At 42.3% G+C, this 26,067-nt stretch overlaps 1 protein-coding gene across 3 annotated transcripts; it reads right to left on the bottom strand.

The window, feature by feature from the left end:
• Positions 1-18,307: 18,307 nt before the first annotated feature.
• SRSF1 (serine and arginine rich splicing factor 1) lies at positions 18,308-25,552 on the bottom strand. Of its 3 annotated transcripts, none has more exons than XR_012219803.1 (6): positions 25,148-25,552; positions 24,569-24,804; positions 21,893-22,065; positions 21,520-21,700; positions 21,023-21,126; positions 18,308-18,827 (listed from the first exon to the last, which is right to left on the bottom strand). XR_012219803.1 is itself a non-coding variant. In XM_073542533.1 (5 exons), exons 1-5 carry the CDS (start codon positions 25,345-25,347, stop codon positions 21,104-21,106), a joined length of 813 nt encoding a protein of 270 aa, XP_073398634.1. In that variant the 5' UTR covers positions 25,348-25,552; the 3' UTR covers positions 18,308-21,103. The 3 variants fall into 3 exon arrangements, 1 of the variants encoding a protein (XP_073398634.1); XR_012219802.1 differs by having other exon boundaries at positions 18,308-18,368; positions 18,489-21,126; XM_073542533.1 differs by having other exon boundaries at positions 18,308-21,126.
• Between the last annotated feature and the right edge of the window lie 515 nt (positions 25,553-26,067).

Here is a 26,067-nt window from a genome sequence, read left to right on the forward strand (position 1 = left end):
TCTTCTCTTTCAGGTTGGACCTGGGGCTTATCTACAGCATTATAGAATGCTGCAGATAAGCCCCGAAAGGCAGTGGCCGCATCTTATAGCAAAACGAGGTGACAGGTGCCCTTTATTTGTAGACATAGTTCTGCCCACTAGTGATTAAACATTAAAATTTGCAGTGAGTTATTGTTTAGCTTGGGTTCTAACATTAGGTATCTATACACAATGAGGAATTGTCTCTTATCCTAATCTCCCATTCCCAAGGCACTTATTGTGGATCCCACCTTTATCTACCTCTATATTTCTGTTCGATATATTACGCTATGTTTAATTGTAGTAATAAAGTTATGTTTATATTATTAAGTCAGCACTCCATTTTCCTTCATTTATATCCTTTCAGGAGTTTCTTCTTTACTTTATGCACACTTAATTAAGACTTTACTGAGGATTATGTTAATTACATTGCCTTTTATTTGTTTTATAATCTGTGCCCCTGAAATTTAAGGCCCCGGCACACTAACCGACGCAAAATGCGGTCCGTAGTTTACATGCGTAATGCGGATGAATGACCCCTTAATAGTGCTCCGTATGTCATCCGTAATCAAGGTGTGGTCGCGTATTTTGCGCATGGTAGCATTCATATGTAATCCGTATGGCATCCGTATGGCGAGATTTTCTCGCCGCCTTGCAAAATGGACATATAATGGAGCCCTATGACAGGGTTTCTAACAGAAACGATAGAATAGATATAGACACATACAATGCATATATATATATATATATGTGTATATATATATATATATATATATATATATATATATATACACTCACTGGCCACTTTATTAGGTACACCATGCTAGTAAGGGGTTGGACCCCCTTTTGCCTTCAGAACTGCCTCAATTCTTCGTGGCAGAGATTCAACAAGGTGCTGGAAGCATTCCTCAGAGATTTTGGACCATATTGACATGATGGCATCACACAGTTGGCGCAGATTTGTCGGCTGCACATCCCTGATGCGAATCTCCCGTTCCACCACATCCCAAAGATGCTCTATTGGATTGAGATCTGGTGACTGAAGAGGCCATTTGAGTACAGTAAACTCATTGTCATGTTCAAGAAACCAATCTGAGATGATTCGAGCTTTATGACATGGCGCATTATCCTGCTGAAAGTAGCCATCAGATGTTGGGTACATTGTGGTCATAAAGGGATGGACATGGTCAGCAACAATACTCAGGTAGGCTGTGGCGTTGCAACGATGCTCAATTGGTACCAAGGGGCCCAAAGAGTGCCCAGAAAAAATTCCCCACACCATGACACCACCACCACCAGCCTGAACCGTTGATACAAGGCAGGATGGATCCATGCTTTCATGTTGTTTACGCCAAATTCTGACCCTACCATCCGAATGTCGCAGCAGAAATCGAGACTCATCAGACCAGGCAACGTTTTTCCAATCTTCTACTGTCCAATTTCGATGAGCTTGTGCAAATTGTAGCCTCAGTTTCCTGTTCTTAGCTGAGAGGAGTGGTACCCAGTGTGGTCTTCTGCTGCTGTAGCCCATCTGCCTCAAAGTTCGACGCACTGTGCGTTCAGAGATGCTCTTCTGCCTACCTTGGTTGTAACGGGTGGCAATTTGAGTCACTGTTGCCTTTCTATCAGCTCGAATCAGTCTGCCCATTCTCCTCTGACCTCTGGCATCAACATGGCATTTCCGGCCACAGAACTGCCGCTCACTGGATTTTTTTTCTTTTTCGGACCATTCTCTGTAAACCCTAGAGATGGTTGTGCGTGAAAATCCCAGTAGATCAGCAGTTTCTGAAATTCTCAGACCAGCCCTTCTGGCACCAACAATCATGCCACGTTCAAAGGCACTCAAATCACCTTTCTTCCCCATACTGATGCTCGGTTTGAACTGCAGGAGATTGTCTTGACCATGTCTACATGCCTAAATGCACTGAGTTGCCGCCATGTGATTGGCTGATTAGAAATTAAGTCTTAACACACAGTTGGACAGGTGTACCTAATAAAGTGGCCAGTGAGTGTATACACACACACACGTCGGCTTAATGTCACCTTACAATCGAATGGTGACATTAACTCTTTGTTATATTAACCCATTCGCCACCGCTACAGGGCAATGGGAATAGAGAGGATAAGTGCCAGAATTGGCACATCTTATAGATGCGCCATTTCTGGGGTGTATGGGGGCAGATTTTTGTAGCTAGGGGGGGCCAAAAACAATGGTCCCTCTCATGGCTATTAAAATCTGCCCTCACTCACCTGCTTAACCTCTCTGGTTGACAATTTACAGCGGGAGCCCACGCATTTTTTTTACAACAAATTAACCCCTTAAAATAACACCTACACCTTCCAAATTTTGCACACAAACCCTCATCTAATAATTAGTCAGGGACATTTAAAAAAAAAACATGAAATGAAATGATTTACTATGTAAACCATGTGTCATTTCATGTCAGGTTGGGGAATAATTTGACAGAAGCCGGCAATTGAATTAGCGGCTATTCTGCTATGAAGAACTTTGAAATATAAATATATATATATATACTGTATATATATGTGTCTCAATGACATGTATATATCTATTCTTTCGTTTCTTTATTAAACCTGTCAGTGTGAGTTAACTGTATAGCGCACTGAATTGCCGGCTTTTCTAAAAGACACCGGGTGCGTATTTCTCGCAAGTCACATGTGTGGTCCGTGTATAATGCGTATTTTTTTGCGCACCCATAGACTTGCATTGGCGTACTACGGGCGTAGTACGCTCACAATCTCAGCATGCTGCGATTGGCACGGACCGTAGAATAGACGAGAATTATACGGCTGTTGGGAGCTGCCCCATAGAGAATCATTTGTCCGTGTGTAAGGCGTGCTTTTAACGCCTCTCACTCGTCCGTATTCCTCTCTAGTGTGACCCCGGCCTAATACCTATTGAGCACATCTGCAGCACATATCCTTGGGAGTTGACCTTACCTCCATGGAACATTATAGGCTGGACATCCAAGGTTCTGCAGTCAACCTTTGGCACAGCACTTCCACTGTGCGCGATTAACAGTACCCACCCAAAGGATGGTTAATTGCTACGTGTATCCCCATTGGTGCTGCTATAGGATGACAAATGTGATTTCTTTCCTTTAGCCCGAAGCTGCAGCACTAACTTTCCCTCCCAATAAAGTTGTTTTCTGCAGTTTTTCTAGGTCTAATATCTCTTGATCTATATATATGTTATAACTACACAAGGGAAGGAGGGGGAACTAGTAGGTATATATAGACGGAAGACAATTTAAATTAATTGCTACCACCTGTCCTTTGTTCCAGGATAAAATCCCCATTAGTGCAGATTTGGACTAAAGGAAAGAATTTACAGTAAGAAATTACAGTTTCTTCACTGCCAATGGTATAAAATTCTGTGAAGTATATGTGGTGACAACATGCTTACGGCACCCCTAGATGAATTCATTAGTTTAGTTTGTAAAATGGTGTCACTAATGTGGGGGAGGGGAGGTTTCATCTGTTGTTCACTTCCAGGGCTCTGCCAATGTAAAATGGTACCCTCAAACCATTCCAGCAAAATCTAAACTTCAATATGGCACTTCTTTCCTTCTGTGCTTTGCACTGTGCCTTAAAAGTAGCTTTCAGTCACATATGGGGCATCGGTGTACTCATGTTGGGCTAAAACAACATTGTTGTGGATTTTTTTTTCATTTTCAGCTCAACGTGGTAAAATTGTGTGAAGCACCTGGGGTTTCAAGGTTCTCACCATACATCTAGATAAATTCACTGAGAGGTCTAGTTTACAAAATGATGGCACTCATGGGGGCGGGGGTTTACACTGTTTAGGCACATCAGGGATTTCAAAACGCGACATGGCATCCACTCTCGATTCCAGACATTTTTTGCATACAAAAAGTCAAACTGTGCTGCTTCCCTTCCGAGCCTTGCCATGTTCCCAAACAGTAGTTTCCCCCCATATATGGGGTATCTGTGTATTGCAGGAGAACTTTCACATTAAGTTTTGCGGTCCTTTTTCTTCTATTACCCTTGTGAAAATAAAAAAAAAACATTGGGGCTAAAGTAAAATGTTCAATTTTTTCCTTCCACATTGCTTCACTTCCTGTCAAGCAGCTGAAGAGTTAATAAACTTCTTCAAAGTGGTTTTGAACACTTTGAGGGAAGGGTGTACTTTAGAATGGTGTCAATTTTGGGTGTTTTCTGTCATATAGTCCCCTCACACGGGATCCCTAAAGAAAAAAGTTGTTGGAAAAATGAGACGTCGCTGGCCAACTTTAACCCTTCTGACTTCATATAAAATTTAGGTTAAAAAGCATTGCTGAGGGGGGGGCGTGGAAGGGAGCAGACCTGTGTAGCAGGAGCTCCTGAGATTCCCCTATTTTAATCGACTGAAGCTACTAAAAAGTGGTTTTTTTTGTCTTAAAAGCTTCAAGAATTAGCCTGGAGTTACCTACAAGAAGATGGGACCTAGTCCGGTGAAAAGAAATCTTCCCTCGGGACAAAGAAGTGCCAAGAATCCTAACGGGGGCCTTCCAGCTTCCAGAAGCAAACAGACCACGCCTGCAGCTCAAGCATCGGCTCCCTATCAAGTACCAGCGAAGCCGAAAACACAGCTGACCCGAGGGACTCCTGCGGGGAAGAGACTTCTTTCTACCGTGACCCCTGTATCAGCTGACCGCGGTGAGAGGATTCGGGAGACCGCTGCAAGCCTGGACCTCGGGAGACAGAAGAGAGGAGCCGAGGATGATTCAGTGGTTCCAGCGCGGCGGGAGCCCAGCAAGACATTCTCAGTCAGGCGGGAACAGAGGAGAATCCTGAGGCATGATATACCAGAGTTTATTCCAAAGGTACAAGCAGCAGCAGATCCGGAGATACAGGCAGAGGGAGCGCAGCAAGCAGCGGCAGAGCAGGAAGCGCTCCATTGATAGGTCACCAACCTGGGGAATACCACTACCTCCGGACAGAGGGGAAATCCCCTGGAGCACAATCTATAAGCCGGGACCAGGAGATTAAGTTTCCTGCATCTGCAGCTTCCCTGAAGCCAGCAGGGAGAGCAGGGAGCAAGACGCGGCAGAAGGACAGTGCAGAGGCAGCGCCTTCAGACCCAGTATCGCCGGAGTCTGCGGGAGAGCACCTGTCAGCATGTGAAGAGCTACCTGCCACCATCGCACTCTAACAAGCATCTCTATTCTTCCGACAGGTATGTTCATCCACCCAGCTCTCCTGCTGTCTGTCTATGAAGTGCACATAGTCCATCACCCAGCTTTGCACATAGACTTGCCTCTGCACCTAGCATTCACATGGTATGTTCATCCACCCAGCTCTCCTGCTCTCCTGTTGTCTGTCTATGAAGTGCACATAGTCCGTCACCCAGCTTTGCACATAGACTTGCCTCTGCACCTAGCATTCACATGGTATGCCTTTCAGCTAACCCCAGCTTACCCCAGAGTTATTTATGACCTTGTTTACTCTGGCTTGATCATATGCATCTGGTCCACTCTTAATTGTGTGACCAAGATGAGCAGACACCACTCCTCTCTGCTTCACACCTGACTGCACTTAGTTGTACATATATTGCATAGCTCAAGTCTGCATAGACTTCAGCCTAAAAAAAACTGTTATGTCTTATTGCAAGGTATTTTTGCACATTTGTCATTCTGTGCTTTTTGTTTGTGTTTCAGTCAGGGTGGAGTGAACATGGTCCAACAGACTTGTTCACATTGTGCATGTCACATGTGTGTTTTTTATCCAGTTTTTTTCATGCTTATGCATGATTTGAGAGACCCCACCCCTCTCTTGTGTGACATGCACATAAGGAGCTGTCTTGCATCACGTGCCCATACCAGAAAGCGCCTATCTTAATCCTGCTCATTTAGACACAGTTCATATGTTCAGGTATTAAATACATTAGATAGGGACTGCTTCAATACGGGTTACCTTGACGTTGGTGAGGCAGCTTGGTATACATTTTTTTGCAAAAAAACGTATAGACTAAATACCCTGTGTTTGTTATTACCTTTTATCAGCACTTGCTGACTACTGTCATTCTGTGCTTTTTGTTTGTGATAGACTTCAGCCTGCAGTGTGATTCCTATAAGTGTGTTCTAGAAGTGTGAAGATAAATTTTAGAATTAAAACCAGAATTGAACCAGAAGGGAACTGAAGGGAGCTGTACACAGTCACTGTAAACAATGTTTCTATTTGTTTTCACTTTCACCCCAATAATCCTTCACTTTCTGCTAATTCCCCTAATCCCTACTCCTAGTAAGGAACTGTTCATCTCTTCTTCAATCCTCCCCATCCACCTCACGTCCTCCTCAAAACTGTTCCTTAACATACAATCCTCTGTCTCCAAACACAGACAGCCCCCTCATGCCCTCTCCTGCTCCCACCTGGTAACACTTTCTCTGCTCCTTCTCACGGCTGGTGATATCTCTCCAAATCCTGGTCCTCCTCACCACATTCCCACAGTCATTTCTACCTCCCATCCACGCTTTATCACAACCTTCCGTAACCACTCCAACCTTATACCCATTCACCCAGCCCCCGCTTCCCCAGTCCCACTAACAGGAGCTCTGTGGAACGCTCGCTCTGTCTGCAACAAGCTTTCCTACATCCATGATCTTTTTGTTACTACCAAACTTTCCTTCCTCGCCATCACCGAAACCTGGCTCACCCCTTCTGACAGCCTCTCCTGCTGCACTTTCATATGGTGGCTTCCATTTACCTCACACCCCCCGCCCCAGCAGCAAACATGGCGGAGGAGTTGGTTTTTTCCCGTCAGATACCTGCTCCTTCACCCCAATCCCACTGCCACCCTCTGTTACCCTCCCTTCCTTTGAGGTGCACTCTGTGCGCATCTACTCCCCCTCCAACTGGCTGTCATCTACCGCCCCCCAGGGCCAGCCACCACCTTCTTTGACCACTTCACCACCTGGCTACTTCATTTCCTTTCCGCGGACATCCCTACTATCATCATGGGCGACTTCAACATCCCCATTGACACTTCCCTCTCAGCTTCCACTAAACTTCTATCTCTCACTTCCTCCTTCGGCCTCACTCAATGGTCTTCTACAGCCACCCACAAAGATGGCCACACACTGGACCTCATCTTCACCCGCCTCTGCTCCCTATCTAACCTCTCTAACTCACCTCTTCCTCCCTCTGACCACAACCTTCTCACATTCTCTTCCCTCTCCACTCCATGTCTACAATCCCCACCCCACAAACTTTCACACCCTCGCAGAAATCTTAAACACCTTGACCTACACTCATTCTCTGAATCCCTCCTCCCTCTCACAGATATAAGTTCCTTATACAATGCGGATGATGCTGCTGCTCTATATAACACCACAATAGCTGTAGCTTTGGAATCTGCTGCCCCACTTACACATACCAAAACTCGCAAAATCAACAGATAGCCCTGGCACACCAGCCTGACCAAAGAACTGAGGCGAGCTTCCAGGGCTGCTGAGCGCAGATGGAAAAGATCCCACTCCAACGAGCACTTCATCGCATTCAAACAGTCCCTCACTACTTTCAAGACCACACTCGCCACAGCTAAACAAACCTACTTCTCATCTCTCATATCCTCCCTGTCTCACAACCCTAAACAGTTATTCAACACCTTCAATTCTCTCCTCCGTCCCCCAGCACCTCCTCCCTCCCCACTCATCTCAGCTGAAGACTTTGCCTCATTTTTCAAGAAGATTGATAACATCAGAGACAGTTTTGGTCAACAACCCCCAGAGCCCCTCCTCCCGACTTCCCAGCCCTCCACCTCCAAAACCAACTTCTCCACCATTACAGAAGATCGACTCTCCACTCTACTCTCACATCTCACCACTTGTGCACTTGACCCAATCCCTTCCCACTTCATCCCAAACCTCACCACAGTCTTCATCCCAACCCTAACCCATCTCTTTAACCTATCACTAACAACTGGTGTTTTCCCCTCAAGCTTTAAACATGCATCCATCACACCTATCCTCAAAAAGCCCTCTCTTGACCCATCCTCTGTATCTAGCTATCGCCCTATATCACTTCTCCCCTATGCCTCCAAGCTACTGGAACAACACGTCTACCTTGAATTGTCCTCCCATCTCTCTTCTTGCTCCCTCTTCGACCGCTTACAATCTGGCTTCCGGTCACACCACTCCACTGAAACTGCCCTTACTAAGGTCACCAATGACCTCTTAACCGCCAAGAGCAAGCGACACTACTCTGTCCTCCTCCTCCTGGACCTGTCGGCTGCCTTTGACACAGTGGACCATTCCCTATTATTACAGACCCTCTCATCCCTTGGCATCACAGACTTGGCCCTATCCTGGATCTCATCATACCTAACAGACCGGACATTCAGCCTCTCCCACTCACACACCACCTCCTCACCTCGCCCCCTATCTGTCGGAGTCCCACAAGGTTCAGTCCTAGGACCCCTGCTCTTCTCCATTTACACTTTTGGCCTGGGACAGCTCAGAATCTCATGGATTTCAGTATCATCTCTATGCTGATGACACACAGATCTACATCTCTGGACCAGATATCACCTCCCTACTAACCAGAATCCCTCAATGTCTGTCCACTATTTCATCCTTCTTCTCTGCTAGATTTCTGAAACTTAACATGGACAAAACAGAATTCATCATCTTTCCCCCATCTCACGTGACCCCCCCCAACAAACCTATCCATTACAGTAAATGGCTGCCCACTCTCCCCAGTCCCACAAGCTCGCTGCCTCGGGGTAATCCTTGTCGCTGATCTCTCCTTCAAACCACATATCCAAGTCCTTTCCACTTCCTGCCGACTTCAACTCAAAAATATTTCACGAATCCGTTCATTCCTCAACCAAAAATCTGCAAAAACCCTAGTCCATGCCCTCATAATCTCTCGCCTTGACTACTGCAACCTCCTGCTCTGTGGCCTCCCCTTGAACACTCTCGCACCCCTCCAATCTATTCTAAACTCTGCTGTCTGACTAATCCACCTGTCCCCCCGCTATTCCCCAGCTTCTCCCCTCTGTCAATCCCTTCACTGGCTCCCCATTGCCCAGAGACTCCAATACAAAACCCTAACCATGACATACAAAGCCATCCACAACCTGTCTCCTCCATACATCTGTGACCTCATCTCCCGGTACTTTCCTGCACGCAACCTCCGATCCTCACAAGATCTCCTTCTCTACTCCCCTCTTCCCACAATCGCATACAAGATTTCTCTCGCGCATCACCCCTACTCTGGAACTCTCTACCACTTCATATCAGACTCTCATCTACCATTGAAACCTTCAAAAAGAGCCTGAAGACCCACCTCTTCCGACAAGCCTATAACTTGCAGTAACCACCGATCGACCAAACCGCTGCATGACCAGCTCTACCCTCGCCTACTGTATTTTCACCCATCCCTTGTAGATTGTGAGCCTTCGCGGGCAGGGTCCTCTCTGCTCCTGTACCAGTTATGACTTGTATTGTTTAACATTATTGTACTTGTTTTTATGTATACCCCTCCTTACATGTAAAGCGCCATGGAATAAATGGCGCTATAACAATAAATAATAATAATAAGTAGCTTCAATGTGACGCAGCGCTGTCCTCTCTGAGCAACAGGGAGGAAGGAAGAAGCCGGGCAGCAGCAGCGGGGACACTCCGTGAGAGGCTTTTTTGAAATGTCTGTTGGAGTTTTTCCTGGGGACAAGTGGAGGGGATCTCTTTGAATGCTTCTCCAGATCGCAGGAGCCTAGAGGTGGGATCCCCTCAGCCTGCAATCGTGACATCACCAGGTGCAGAAAATTTACAGCTGACAGCAGCGGTGGTAAGCAACACATCGCCAAACAATAGCGCAATACAGCAGCTTCCGACTTTTTGAGGATGTTCCCCTACTAAACCTTCTTTTAATATAAATATAGCAGAGCATAAGTGGGAGGATAAGAATGATAGTCAGGGAAAGGTGCTGCAGGATTTCCCTCATGTCAGCAATGTATGTAACAATTATATTGGTATTCACTCTGAAGTCTCGCTGCCTAAACATATTGTACACCCTATTCCTGTCAATGATAGTAAATTTCAATCAGACTCCTCACCTACGGGTTACAACTCTGTTAATCCTTCAGTTTCCACCATTACCATTGCAACTAAAATAGATGATCTCATTAATGGGGAAAACGAGTGACGCAAGAGACCATTCAGACCTGTCAGATTCTAGCTACGATTCTCACTCTGTATCTGATGCAGTTTCCAACACAAGACCTAGAAAGTGTTCATTCAGAGGATTTTGTGGAAATGTCAGATTTTTCTAACTATGGGGGAAATGACTTTTTATGATTCAGACTCTGATAAATTATCTTTGCAGTCTCATTTAACATGCTCTACTACTTCAGGGGGATCTGAGATTTCAGAGAAATCTGAGACAAACCAAGAGGGACTTTCTATGGGATTGGGGGAACATCCCTTTGATTTTTCCATACTCTTTTACATGCTACGGATGATTCTCCTTCTCAAAGTTTTATAGTGGACATTTGTAAGGCTTTTTTAATATTGGTGAATTTTAAAGGGAAGGCCACATTACCTAGGGTATTGAGAGAAGCTTGGACTATGTTGGAAACCAATGTAAAGATACCTGAACTCCAGCAAATTGACAATACATTGGCTACGGAGAACTTTATTAAAAAGCTTTTTAAGGAGATACTTTCCCTTATAATCAAAGGTACCAATTCAAAAACTACCAAAGCCCCTGATATCCCTAAAGATATCCCCAAAAACATCTTAAAATCAGTGGGCAGTAGGCATAAAGAAAGTGAGATCTCCCTTTCTAATAATAATAAAAATTTATGAGATTTCAGATTCTTTGGGGAAAGATCAGAAAGACGTTGTCTTTCAAAAAATAGTCTGAATAATTACGAAGACTTCAAAAGGAAAAATAATTTAAAAATATGAGGAATCCCAGAGTCGATTCATACTTCTCGTTTGAAGGATTACATTTCCTCTATGGTTCAGAATTTACTACCTAAAACTAAAGGGGAGAATTTAATTGAAAAAGCCTACAGAATCCATAGGCCAAGCTCACTTACCCGATATTGACAGGGATGTAATTGTGTCCTTTAATTCGACTTGGGTGAGAAATGACCTTTTAGCTCTGATTAGATTCCAAAAATCTTCCATCCCCATATGGCAATATAACCTTTTTCAAAGAATTATATTAAGCCACTCTGCAAAGAAGAAAATCTTTTCAAAATACCACGTGAGAACTTCTGCAGGCCGGGATAACCTACTATTGGACTCCAGCTTCAATCCTTCATGCAAAGTTTGCTTCAAAACTGATTTCCATTTGAACTCCAGAAGAGGGATCTGATTTTTTGCTCCATGCAGGAATATCTTCTTCAGTGGCCTCTCTTCTTGGCCTTCACATGACAATTTTCCTACATGATAAATCTAAAATGTATTATTTACTTTTTGGATTCATGTTTGTGGTTTACAACTGCTAGTGTACTTGCTTTATATTGTTTAGCTTCAATTTTATGGTCAGAAAAATCAAACCACTTTAAATGGTTACTTTATGAACCGGACTTTTCACCTCCATCAGGTCTTAGGGTTACCTAGAGGTTACCCGGACACAACAGGTTCACTTACAGTACAGACCAAAAGTTTGGACACACCTTCTCATTCAAAGTTTTCTTTATTTTCATGACTATGAAAATTGTAGATTCACTCTGAAGGCATCAAAACTATGAATTAACACATGTGGAATTATATAATTAACAAAAAAGTGTGAAACAACTGAAAATACTGTATGTCCTTATACTCTAGGTTCTTCAAAGTAGCCACCTTTTGCTTTGATTACTGCTTTGCACACGCTTGGCATTCTCTTAATGAGCTTCAAGAGGTAGTCACCGGAAATGGTTTTCACTTCACAGGTGTGCCCTGTCAGGTTTAGTAAGTGGGATTTATTGCCTTATAAATGGGGTTGGGACCATCAGTTGTGTTGTGCAGAAGTCTGGTGGATACACAGCTGATAATCCTACTGAATAGACTGTTAGAATTTCTATTATGGCAAGAAAAAAGCAGCTGAGTAAAGAAAAACGAGTGGCCATCATTACTTTAAGAAATGAAGGTCAGTCAGTCCGAAAAATTGGGAAAATGTTGAAAGTGTCCCCAAGTGCAGTGGCAAAAACCATCAAGCACTACAAAGAAACCGGCTCACATGAGTACCGCCCCAGGAAAGGAAGACCAAGAGTCACCTCTGCAGCGGAGGATAAGTTCATCCTAGTCACCAGCCTCAGAAATCGCAGGTTAACAGCAGCTCAGAATAGAGACCAGGTCAATGCCACACAGAGTTCTAGCAGCAGACATCTCTACAACAACTGTTAAGAGGAGACTTTGTGCAGCAGGCCTCCATGGTAAAATAGCTGCTAGGAAACCACTGCTAAGGACAGGCAACAAGCAGAAGAGACTTGTTTGGGCTAAAGAACACAAGGAATGGACATTAGACCAGTGGAAATCTGTGCTTTGGTCTGATGAGTCCAAATTTGAGATCTTTGGTTCCAACCACCGTGTCTTTGTGCGACACAGAAAAGGTGAACAGATGGACTCTATATGCCTGGTTCCCACTGGAAAGCATGGAGGAGGTGTGATGGTGCTTTGCTGGTGACACTGTTGGGGATTTATTCAAAATTGAAGGCATACTGAACCAGCATGGCTACCACAGCATCTTGCATCAGCATGCTATTCCATCCGGTTTGCGTTTAGTTGGACCACCATTTATTTTTCAACAGGACAATGACCCCAAACACACCTCCAGGCTGTGTAAGGGCTATTTGACCAAGAAGGAAAGTGATGGGGTGCTACGCCAGATGACCTGGCCTCCACAGTCACCAGACCTGAACCCAATCAAGATGGTTTGGGGTGAGCTGGACCGCAGAGTGAAGGCAAAAGGGCCAACAAGTGCTAAGCATCTCTGGGAACTCCTTCAAGACTGTTGGAAGACCATTTCCGGTGACTACCTCTTGAAGCTCATCAAGAGAATGCCAAGAGTGTGCAAAGCAGTTATCAAAGCAAAAGGTGGCTACTTTGAAGAACCTAGAATATAAGACATATTTTCAGTTCACACTTTTTTGTTAATTATATAATTCCACATGTGTTAATTCATAGTTTTGATGTCTTCAGAGTGAATCTACAATTTTCAGTCATGAAAATAAAGAAAACTCTTTGAAAGAGAAGGCGTGTCCAAACTTTTGGTCTGTACTGTATGCTTTAATTATCAAAATGTACCTTTGTAGGCCTACTTTACTGTTATTAATATTGTTTTAGGCGCTGAAATGTTATGCTACTTTAATAGATGTATAAATGGAAGTGTATGTTGCCTGTCTCTCCCCTATCGTCATAGTTTTTTTTTTTTTATTTTCCGTTTCCCTCTTTTTTCCTAGTTATTCTTGTTCGTGTCCCTTTATACCTTTCCTTCCTACCTATTGTTTCCTGTATTTACCCAAACCTTAAAAATTTCATAAAACCCAATACAAATTTATTGGAAATAGAAAGTGCATTGCTGATGTATAGTGGACATGTGGAAAATATTATTTATTTACTATTTCTAATGACAATTAATTTAAGGGCAAACAAAATTAAATTAAATTTTGGGATTTTTCACAAATAAACGCAAGTCAAATCCAACAAATTTGTACTACTACTAAGTACAGTATGTCACGAAAAAAGAAATCTCAGCATCAGTGGGATCCATTGAAACATTAGTTACTACCATATAGCGACACTGGTCAGAATTGTAAAAATTTGGCTTGGTTATGAAGGTGAAAAAAAAAAAAAGGCTCAGTGGTGAAGGTGTTAAAAGGAAACCAGACATCTCATACATGCCCAATTGCCCAATTCACCGACAGCAGGTGACAAACTGACTGCACAATATCAGTATTTCAGAAAAAAAAACAAAACAGCTAATGGCTGCCAAACAAAGACGAAGACGCATGGGACACTATTCAGGTACCCAGCACGCTGAACTGGAGTGACAGGTCACATCCTCCGTGCATGTATAGGGAGAGACGGTTGTAAAACACTGGAATTAATGACAGTAAGTAAAATAATTTGTCAATTCAGGGTTCCGAGCAGGGAAAAACTCCATACTTTAGGTTTGAGAATCCATAGGCAAGGATAATGTAAATGAGTGATTTTCCCTGGTATTTCACAGGAAGTCTGCAAATATTTCTGAACATATAAAAAATGTCCAAGAAGTATAAATACCACCTCAAAAATTATTCATAAACCATAACTACCATTAGTAAATGGCAGAAAAAGAGGCAAAAAGCATAATAAAAACATTTCTTCAAAATTTATTTACTCAATACATAAAATAAACAAGGGAATATGCACAAAATGCCATAATACACAGACCAGAAACCATATCAGAAAATATGACAGGAAAACACCATAAAACTCATGTAAATCAAAACTTATTGTTTGATAGATAGCAAAAATTATAATAAAATGCTTGATGTAATAGACAGATTATGTGCAAAATTCACAATGAAAAAAAGTGCTACATGCAAGGAGGTGCCAATAATTGTCTGCTGCATATAAAATGCTAGCCACCCTATTGAAAAAAGCACAGCCTTTTATTAAATGCACAAAAATCCACTGTTGAGAAAATGGTGTATAGCGCCACTCAGAATGAGCATTCACTTAGTTCATATAAATTCCAGTCACCTATACCTCAGAAAAATAAAGTGCTTAATGCAGTAAAATTGATTTTGTGTGCAAAATATGCAGGAAAAGTGCATAAAAAAGGAGCCAATAGTTGCCTGCTGCAAATAAATGCTAGCCACCGTATTGAAAAAGCACCGTCCTATATTCAGTGCACCTACCAAGTCACAATTGAGGGGAAAAAAGTGATTCCGTTTCATTAGGAATGTTCATCCACTTGCTGCATGAAAAGCTGCTAGCCACTTAAATCTCATTATTTTGCTGCATATAAAAAGCTAGTTACCTAAGAGCATAATGATCTCCTGAACTTACATATGTTACAGGTACTGGTCTGGTATATCACAGTCACCCCGACAGCGCCGTTTCGCCTCACAGGCTTCCTCAAACGGGCATGTGTGCTTTCAAAATTGTGCGGCTTTAAATATCCCCTGCACGGCTGATTCAAATGTCGGCGTCAATGGGTTGATATTGCGCGTGCACAGGTCCGCAGACTTCCTCTGCAGTAAAATTGTGACTTCCCATTCCTCGCGCTTGGAACGCTATGCGTCACCTGTGGGAGCGAGGCAGGAAGTCACGAGGTCGTCCTGACCTGCACATGCGCAAAACCCGGACGCCGAGATTTTATTGAAGTAAACATAAACACTGTTTTTGCAGGAAATTACCGACACCACGTTGGCTAATAGGAGGATATACATATAAATGGGAAGCCAAATATACATTCATATAAAATGTCAAGTAAATGAGTGAAAATACATAAATATTTACACATAGCATATACACAATATTATGCGTAAACATTGGGGAGTATTACAATCTGACTCGATATTGAAAAAGTTATTACCAGAGTATCCATTAATGACAACAAGACGCTCGAAGAACCTCATAGACCTATTGGTACATAGCCATTATTCTGCTACTTCTATTGGACAATCTGAAACTGAATTAAACGGTTTCTTTCCTTGCAAGTCGTGCAGTAATCATTCCAAAAGTAAACAATTTGAAAATCATGATGGGTCTAAAATATTCGACATTCGCAAGATGCTCACCTGTACCTCCAAAGGGGTGATTTATCATGCCCGTTGCCCTTGCGATAAAGTTTACATAGGCCTAACCACACGTGAACTTAGGATTAGGACCAGGGAGCACGTAAGGGATATTGAGAAAGCGGCAGTCATTGATGATTTTGATGGGATTAAAAACCCTCCCCAGACACTTCAAGTTGCATCATGAGTGTGATCCCTCCGGCTTAAAAATTAAAGCAATAGATCAAATAGTAATGGGATGTAGAGGAGGTAACCTGGGTAAGATATTAGCTCAAAAAGAAAGTCGTTGGATATTCCTACTGGGAACAATGGCCCCACAAGGCCTTAATGAAAATTTAGGTTTCAGCGCATTCCTATGAATGACAAAATAATTCCTTTTCCATCCATCCTTATTTTATCCTGTTTGTCCTTTTGTGTGTTTTTGTATGTTGGTTTTAACTTATTTTTTGTTTTAGTTTTTGAGATATTACCGGAAGCCTTATACACGCTGAGATCCGGTGGTGTGAATTAATTAACCATATTTATCTAGATCGCAAGATCTGAATCAATTCATCATATGCAAGCACTTCACAAGAAAATGGAGTTTATCCCGCTTTTTTTCACATGTATTTGGGTTCGCATATGTATAATTATCATGGGGGGTATAATATTAATTCAGTATGTATTTTAATGATGCATTGTAGGGATGTAGTTTTTTATAATATGCACATATTTTGTATAATTGTAAAATCACATCAATATAATTGTGTATTCACTTGTAACTTATTGCGATATATGCATATTGTGTATATTTATGCTGTGTGTAAATATTTATGTATTTTCACTCATTTACTTGACATTTTATATGAACGTATATTTGGCTTCCCATTTATATGTATATCCTCCTATTAGCCAACGTGGTGTCGGTAATTTCCTGCAAAAATAGTGTTTATGTTTACTTCAATAAGATCTCGGTGTCCGGGTTTTGCGCATGTGCAGGTCAGGACGACCTCGTGACTTCCTGCCTCGCTCCCACAGGTGACGCATAGCGCGAGGAACGGGAAGTTACAATTTTACTGCAGAGGAAGTCTGCGGACCTGTGCACGCGCAATATCAACCCGTTGACGCCGACATTTGAATCAGCCGTGCAGGGGATATTTAAAGCCGCACAATTTTGAAAGCACACATGCCCGTTTGAGGAAGCCTGTGAGGCGAAACGGCGCTGTCGGGGTGACTGTGATATACCAGACCAGTACCTGTAACATATGTAAGTTCAGGAGATCATTATGCTCCTAGGTAACTAGCTTTTTATATGCAGCAAAATAATGAGATTTAAGTGGCTAGCAGCTTTTCATGCAACAAGTGAATGAACACATTCCTAATGAAACGGAATCACTTTTTTCCCCCTCAATTGTGACTTGGTAGGTGCACTGAATATAGGACGGTGCTTTTTCAATACGGTGGCTAGCATTTATTTGCAGCAGGCAACTATTGGCTCCTTTTTTTATGCACTTTTCCTGCATATTTTGCACACAAAATCAATTTTATTGCATTAAGCACTTTATTTTTCTGAGGTATAGGTGACTGGAATTTATATGAAATAAGCAAATTCTCATTCTGAGTGGTGTTATACACCATTTTCTCAACATTGGATTTTTGTGCATTTAATAAAAGGCTGTGCTTTTTTCAATAGGGTGGCTAGCATTTTACATGTAACAGACAATTATTGGCACCTCCTTGCATGTAACACTTTTTTTCATTGTGAATTTTGCACATAATCTATTACATCAAGCATTTTATTATAATTTTTGCTAGCAAACAATAAGCTTTTGATTACATGAGTTTTGGTGTTTTCCGGTCATATTTTCTGATATGGTTTCTGGTCTGTGTATTATGGCATTTTGTGCATATTCCCTTGTTTATTTTATATATTGAGTAAAAAAAAAATTTCTTCAAAATGGATTAATCATGCTATTTGCCTCTTTTTCTGCCATTTACTAGTGGTAGTTATGGTTTATAAAATATTTCTTAATGCAGACTTTTGTTCAAAATATGGTCAAATAAATCTGTGACTATCAGTAAGCATGTAGGTGTAGTTTAGACTTATCACTGAACTCAACATGCCATCAAGGCAGCTAACTTGGAAGGATGAACGTTGCCAAGCTGAGCGAGGGGCAAATTGAGGGCAACTGGTTGAGTAGCCATACATGACAAATGTATAATAGCTTTCATAGGGTGGGTGAAGTCACTTTACAGGCTCAGCAGTGATGGTAATCATAGGAAAATTGCAAATCAAATGGTCATTGTCCTGCAGAGAATGTACTGCCTAGACAGCACATACCACCATCCATGTCAGATCATTGTACACCCTTGTTCTTAAAGAATTCCTGTGCAAATACTGCACACCTTGAAAACCCCCACTTTTTTGTCATTTCTATGGTTAGAAATCTGTGCCATTTACAGCAGAATATTTTGGGGGGTATTTTTGTACCAAAGACACCAAAACTACTACGTCCAACATTGCTTCCCCAAAAACCCCAGCAGCGTAGCACACAAAATAACTGAAAACACATTTGATTATTTGTTTATTGAGTTTATGCATACAAGATCCTCAAAAGCCAATTAAAACCTATTAGAAAAAAAATATATAAAAAGAAATGACACATACAATTCAAAGTTAGAAATACTGTACCAATATATCCAACCCCCCCCCCCCCCCAACCACCACCCCCATATCCCATTTGATTACCATCTATTCGTGATGTATCCTTCCCAGAAGATTGCTCCATCTTGCCTCTGGCCTCCTCTTTGATTTATTTTTTAAACAAAAATATGCACTCCTTCTTGCATTCTAAGAGCTTCAAAAACAAAAAATCTCTACAATAGCCAATTGAGATTTAGAAAAAAAAAAAATCCACATGAATGCGGTTAAGATGGGGCAGGAATCCATTCCTATGTTCTTGTTATCTGATCCCGCTCCATGAATCCTGGCAATGCATTCTCCCTATCCTATTCACTCCTTCCTATGATTTGAATCCAATGATCCAGCTCCAGGATTGGGATCCAGTGAGCCCTCTCCAATCCAAACCTTTACAACCAGCAAAACCAAAAAGAGAGGCAGTTAGATATTATCAACATAGGTTTCCGGGAATTGATCAGTTATATGTGCAGCTTTAAAAAAAAAAAATAAAAAAAATAAAGTAAAAACTAATGGCACAGATAACCATTACATTCCCCATACTAATGAATTTTATTCCAAGATTAGAAAAAGAATTTAGAATAGTATTATTAGATGCCCTTATGTAAAGCTTGGAGAATACCCAAGCATCAATTGGGGTCTTTTCAATCAGAAAATGCATAGAATCCCAACACTTGTAAGACTTAACAGGTAAGGCCTCAATAAGGAGACTATGCCCTGGTCTGAGCATGGGACTTGAGTTTAAAGTAACTGCATCAACATATATGCTCAACATTTCAGGTCATTAGACCCACCATCAGGCCAGGACGTATGGCAGCACCACACTTTATTCCTTTCAATGATCATAAACACTTTTCCTGGTTGTAAATAGATAGTTATATTACCAGAAAAAGCCTTCACAAATGTTGGCATAATTATCAATCTGCAGCTTTTCTTTTAAAAGGGGAAGTCCAGTTTTGTTACCAGTTAAAATTGTGCACAATGACTATTATAAGATAGCTACCTGAACTAGTAAAGGGTAGGACTTTCTGTTACAGAACTATTGCAAATTATGTATCCTTTTAAACAGTATATTGAGGTGATAGTCTGTTGCATGCTCAAAACATAATGTATTGGATCTCTTGGAGGCTCTCGATCAGTACAGTAAATCTGGTTAAAAGACCAACAAGGCCGCTGGTCCATCAGATCAATGTATTCAGATGAGATGCAATCAGGGCTGTAGAGGCCATGTCCGTTTGGGAGTTATAAAATGGACAGACTCCTAAAATATATAATAAATTGAGTACAGCAGTACAATGCAGGAAGTACTGCACATTTTTTCTGAAGAATTTGGGACGTTATGAAGTGTCCTATAAATGTACATTGTGATCCTAATCTATGCTTTTAGTTTAGATTAATCTGCTGCACTTTAACTACACGCTCAGTAGTGACCAATGATGTGAAGTTGGGAGTCAGGGAAATTGAACAGTCTCAGGTATGGCTTACCGGCTGCACAGCCCTGGCTGCAATACATCATTTTAACTGAACGTGTGGGAATCCAGTAAGAGGTTCAAGACTTCACTTTGTAGCAATGTATAAAGCATTGTGTGGCCATATGTGGTTAGTGTCTGCAAGAAGCTGCTGTAGCTCCCGTGAAATAGAGAAGAAATGATCTGGGACTCTCATAGCTAAGGAAAATTCTATTAAAGTGGGGCAAAGTACAGGCACTAGCAGAGCTCATATAAAAGTTGTTTTTTTTTTATTGGGGTTACCCAATTTTATTAAAACGCCAAGACAAAAGGTTGTGTAGTAAAACAAAAACACAGTATTTACATGTTGCCCTTGCTACTATTCTTCAGCTTCTCATTTTACAGCATATGCTGCTGGTCTCTTTTCTAGGTAGCATTTTTTACCTGCTTTAGCCCTTTCTGCTTAATAGCTGGACCACCCCTTTTAAAGATTAAGCCAAAAAAAAAAATATAAGCTGCTGTACAAAAAATATGTACAGGAAATTTTTAAATTGCTTAGAAGAACATAAGATTAAACAGATTTAAATGAATATTCAGGGACTACACAATTTCCCTTCAAATTCAACTCTATAAATTCATCTCAAATTCTAATAAGCATCTGAAGCTTATAGAAAACCCAGTGTCTTATAATAGAAGACTGGTCATGATTTTGGCTTAGCAGTTTGATATATATATTATCAGGTAGACCAGTAAACTAGAAAAAAAAAAAAATTATATAGGAGTTTTCAAATAAAAGGTACAGAGAGTCATAGTACCCCATACGGCTCTATTACACAAAATATGTTAGTGGGTGGGACACAATCGTAATCTTCTATAGCAGTCTACACAAACCGATTTAGAAATGTATTTAATTGATAATAAAAATAGCAAATATTTACCAGTCACAAAGAGGACATGCAGAGTTAGCAGTACTGATATTATACTCTACAAGTCCACAAAACAAGTGTATTGTGGCACATTAGCTGAAACATGTCATGTTGTTACAGTAGGAAAACACTTGAATGCCTTTATTGGGCTTCACTATAGCATAACTTCAATACTGCCAATTTCATCTCACAATAGCACTTGGAGTCATACCATGGCCTCCATATTTGATTTGATCCTCCTCAAGCCTCCATTTGACAATCCTAAAATGATTGAAATGTCCTCCATTATGCTTTAATCCATCTCTTCAGATATGTCTACAGAAAGACACATGAAAAGGCAAGGTAAAATAAGGTTTCCCCACAAAATAAAAGGAAAAAAAAAAAAAAAAAAAAGAAAACTTTATACCATAGCCACCCAAATCCCAATTGCAAATAACATTGTAGACAACACACCAGCTCTGGTGCTTTTGAAGAGTGGCTAGTTACTTGCAGTGTGGTTCTACCTACAGCTGTTGAAATGCACCTCTTCTAGGCATGACATCATCAAGCAGGAACAAGTAGGTATAAGAATTAGACTTCCTATTCTACAAAACAGGCTTAACACTTCAAAACTAACAAAACAGTAAATAAAAAGGCAAAAGACTTAAACTGTTTACAGATAAGGATCTACAAAAAAAAAAAAAAAATCACTGTTAACTATTTATGTACGTGAACGGGATCTGCTGTGGCGGGGAGAATAGCGGGGGGATCCACGGCTTCTTCTTGGAGAGTAGCTGCGGCTGCGACTGTTGCTTCTACTACGGCTCCTGCTACGACTACGAGAACGTGATCTTCCATAGCTTGGACTTCTTGGACCATCAACTTTTACCCGAATGTAGGCAGTTTCTCCCTATTAAACAGAGAACCTGGGATTGAACAAGCCAAGCTTAACCAGCTTTGCATTTCAGGCAAGATGTAACTCTACATGTCACTGTAGATGATGGAATCCATGTACTGTGAGTTACTTTCTCTTACCTTCAGAACCTAAAGATAATCGTTAGCAGCCATGCAGCATATGAGATATGCACTGAAATATACCTACCTCATGAGACCTAAATTTAGTGTTATCCAGTTTCCGTACGGCATAGGTCATATCTTCTTTTCGCACAAATTCCACGACACCTGTACCATCCCGGTACACATCGGCATAACATACATCACCTGCCTCACGCATGTGATCCTTCAGATCCTGCCAGCTTCCACTCGGAGGCAGTCCTATAAAAAGGTAAAAAAAAAAAAAAAAAAAAAAAATCCTTGTTACACTCCATTCTGTGCACCAGACTCAATATCTCAAATGTACAATCAAGTACTGTCAAACTATTCCATGTGCATCAGTTTGCTACATTTGCTATTATGTACCATTCTACAGAAACTAACTCATGCAACTATCATAAATATCATCTTCAGCATATCCTGCAGCAAAAAAAAAAGTTTAGCATTTTCTTTTGTTCCCTTGGTCTCCCCAAAGTCATTGAAGCAAAATCCATAATCTGAAGCAACGGACTGGCAGGAGATGGCCATGTGTTATTAGAATAGGATGCATGATACCAAGCAGGGAGTCAGATGATCACTACTCCTACTTATTGTTAAAGCATTCTTAAATGCCAGGGTGCTGTACACATGAAAAACGGGATACACATAAAATAACTAAACATCTGACAAGACTGGTATAAAAGGAGGAAAAGCCTGTCCTCAATGGCTTGCAATCTACAGTATCTCAAAGACACTACAAAACCCCTTTTAAGCCATAACATTTTGCTCACTAGACAAGTTTTTTGCCCTTGATCTGCTCCAGTTAACAGATCTGAAATATGAATCTTGTACCAACAAGACTGAAGAGTTCATGGAAGCTGCCTACCCCACCACAGCCAGTCAATGAACCTCAGTACTCAGCTTAAATTAGTGTCTGCACTTTGTGATAAATAAGTGGGATTTGCATTGCAGTTTGGGCACTCTGTCCTAAAAAGTTTGCCCTCTCTGGTCTAAAGTATATGTGAAAGCCATTTTATTTTCTTTTTAAGACTGCAGGTAAAAATATTTAAGAACCACTCCAATTTTTTTGGTTAAACTGCTGGGAGTGGTGCCACTAATTAAAAAGAGGTTTTCCCATGAAGAAAAGTTCATTTTAATCAATAGATCTTGGAATACTAATCATTTCTACAATTGGATGTGTTAAAATAAAGTGTTCCTGCAGTCACATGGTCTGATCATACCACATCTCCTGGGCAGGGGAGGAGGGGAAGTGTACAGACATTACAGCATGGGGATCGCAAATTATTTTCCCTCTTTGAGGTAAAGTATGGTTTAACAAAAAAAAAAAAAAAAAAAAAAAAAACAAGATTCAGCTGTGATCCCCTGCTGTCCCACCGTCAGTATTGCTTCCTCCACTGCCCAGGAGCTGTGGTATGATCAGACCATATTCCTGCAGTCAGACAAGACCAATACACAGCAAACAGCAGGGGCCCATTTATAAGATTATCTCAGCACAGGACACTTTTCTTTTAATCACACATCCAATTGTTGATCTTAATTTTATTCCAAAATACATTGAATAAAATTAACTTTTGTTTGTGGGAAAACCTCCTTTAAGTTCTCTGCCCCCGGAAGAAGCAAAGCTTCATTGGGGTGGAGGGACACATGCTGTGGATCCCCATAGGCAGCTGACAGATATACCTAGGTAACTACCTTCATAACATTTTTATATCTTTATTTCTGTGGTAGCCTTGTGGGATTTATCCGAAACCCTAGACTGGTTTCACTTAGCCTCATGTTTACATTGAGGATTAGGGATGGCTTATTTTTTTTGTGGTCTTAGCCACCCTCAGTGTACACTTTTTTTTTTTTGGATGGGGGGGGGGGGGGGCTAGGGGTTCTGCCCTATTCATATCATGTGTCCCCTGTTTGGAAGGATTCTTTGAATAGTTTAATTCTTATTTTCAGTAATGTTGATATTTTATTACTTACCTTGCGTATGTCTTCGTATGCTGGGATAATACCTCATGTTCCTAACTAGTGTTATGAACTAATCAATGTACAAAACAAGGTTCTCGTACTTACGTTGAGAGCCCGAGACCGTAACCATCTGACTTCTGGTCATTCAAAATGGTGGTGTGTGAGCAGAGTAGTGCCGGAAACAGCGGCTGGCAAGTATAATACTAGGGGCGGGGAACTTAAGATTAGCGGCACCACTCCAGCACAGAGAAAAAAAAAAAAAAGTGCTGCTTTACAGGGACAGTCAGCACAATCACTGTTCAAACCAAGTACAGACGCTTGATGCTTCATGATGGAGTCAATTATATACATACACCTTCCCACCTGATTGTTTCCCATCCATCTTCACCCTTCTATGAAGCCAGAGCGCTCAAAGGAAAGTTAGAGGGGGATACAGGAGAACACAAGCAGGCGGGAAGGTGTATTTAAAGGATTGGCCATGCAGCACAGAGATTTTGTTTTACTAGTCATTCTGTGCAGAGTTCCTTTAAATATGTCAAGCATGTAGACTAAGCAATGGGGTGACAATACTGTTAAAAAAACCACATGATAATAAAAAGCCACTGAGCTTTTGTATCTCTGCACATGAGCTTGTTCCCAGGGAAAATACTAACTAGAACTCGTTTTTGAAAGTTACAGCATTCCTGAGATTTTAATAATTTGGGCACACAGTGAGAAAAGCAGAACCATGTTTACACACATACAAAACTGCACTAAGCAAACATACCTGAAACTACTACTCTGTACTCGGAGCGCCTGGATGGTGGCCCGTATCTTCCCCGGGGTGCTCCCCCGCCGCCACCTCCTCCACCTCCGCCACCACCACCACCACCTCCTCCTCCTCCGCCGCCACCACCACCTCCTCTTCCCCCTGTCCCTCGACCACTTCGTGGAAATTCGACACGTAGACGATAGCCATCATAATCATATCCATCACGTCCATACACAGCGTCTTCAGCATCCCTCCAAGAGAAAAAAAAGGCACGTTAATAAACATTTTACGGCTGCAGACTGAATAACTGCTCACATAGGCTGCAAGACGAAGCCTGTGTCTGAGAAGTAGAAGTGTGCGACCCCATGTAGGGGTCAGTGAGCGCATATAACCCAATGGGGGGTCCAGGCATCAGACCGAGGCCAAACCTGTGCAGAGAGAAATGGCCACGGGCCTCCCCACTGGCCAGGCATGGGAGCAGACAGTGGGCCAGCACCACGTAGGCCCCGGACCACAATGGCGCCTCAGCAGCCCCACACGTGCTCACGGCGCCCATCCCCCTCCAGCACGAGCGGCGCCTCCTCACACCAGTACCTGGGATCCTCAAACTCCACAAAGGCGAACGGAGGCCCGCCGCGCCTGTTCTTCAGGTCGATGTCCCGGATGGCGCCGTACTTGTAGAACACGTCCTCAATGTCCTTGGTTCGGATGTCCGGGGGCAAGTTTCCCACGTAAATGCGGCAATCATTGTTGCCCGCCGGCCCCCTGATCACGCCACCTCCCGACATCTCCATCCTGAAGGTCTTCAAGTGGAACGATATAAGAGAAACCCGGAAAGTGGCAGAGACGGACACAAAGGCTTCTCCCCGCTGGTCACTGGTGAATGAGCTTCACAAAATGGCGCTCCGTGTCTTTTCAGCTCGTCCTGCACAGAAAGAACCGCCTCGCGCAGTGATATGGTGAGTGTGCAGTGTAACCTTCCACCAAGCGGGGAGGCGCGACTACTAAACTCCGCCCACATCACGAAAGCGTATATATAAGCGGGAAACTGCCTCCTCCTCTGTCGTTACGTCACACCCGACAGGCGGCGCGAAGAACATCGCGCGTTACTTTGGATGGCCGGGCCTTTGTGGCAGCATTGGCGGGAAAGTTTTGTGCGAGAGTCGAGTCGGTCGTTGTACAATAGTGCGGGCGGCTGGGCTGGTTTCCTACACGGGCAGACTTCTGGGCAAACGAGCGCAGTAAAAAGCTTCAGCATGACAGGCTGGTCACAGATAATGCACAGTATGGAAGGGATGGGCACACAATGCACAGCATGAGAGTGGGCACACATAATGCACAGTATGGAGGCGATGGGCACACAATGCACAGTATGGAGGGAATGGGCACACAATGCACAGTATGGAGGGGATGGGCACACATAATGCACAGTATGGAGGGGATGGGCACGCATGATGCACAGTATGGAGGGGATGGGCACGCATGATGCACAGTATGGAGGGGATGGGCACGCA

Source organism: Dendrobates tinctorius, unplaced genomic scaffold (assembly GCF_039654945.1).
Source record: "Dendrobates tinctorius isolate UK_male_01 unplaced genomic scaffold, ASM3965494v1 ptg000127l, whole genome shotgun sequence".
In the NCBI taxonomy this organism is placed as follows: Eukaryota; Metazoa; Chordata; class Amphibia; order Anura; family Dendrobatidae; genus Dendrobates; species Dendrobates tinctorius.

What these genes read in the sequence shown, in the direction of transcription:
- SRSF1 (XM_073542533.1), bottom strand. Translation starts at nt 25,347, where the DNA reads ATGGAGATGTCGGGAGGTGGCGTGATCAGGGGGCCGGCGGGCAACAAT. An exon ending in GTGGAGTTTGAGGATCCCAG is followed by an intron (nt 24,805 to 25,147) that starts GTACTGGTGTGA and finishes TTTCTCTTGGAG; the next exon opens with GGATGCTGAAGACGCTGTGT. An exon ending in CTAAATTTAGGTCTCATGAG is followed by an intron (nt 21,701 to 21,892) that starts GTAGGTATATTT and finishes TCTGTTTAATAG; the next exon opens with GGAGAAACTGCCTACATTCG.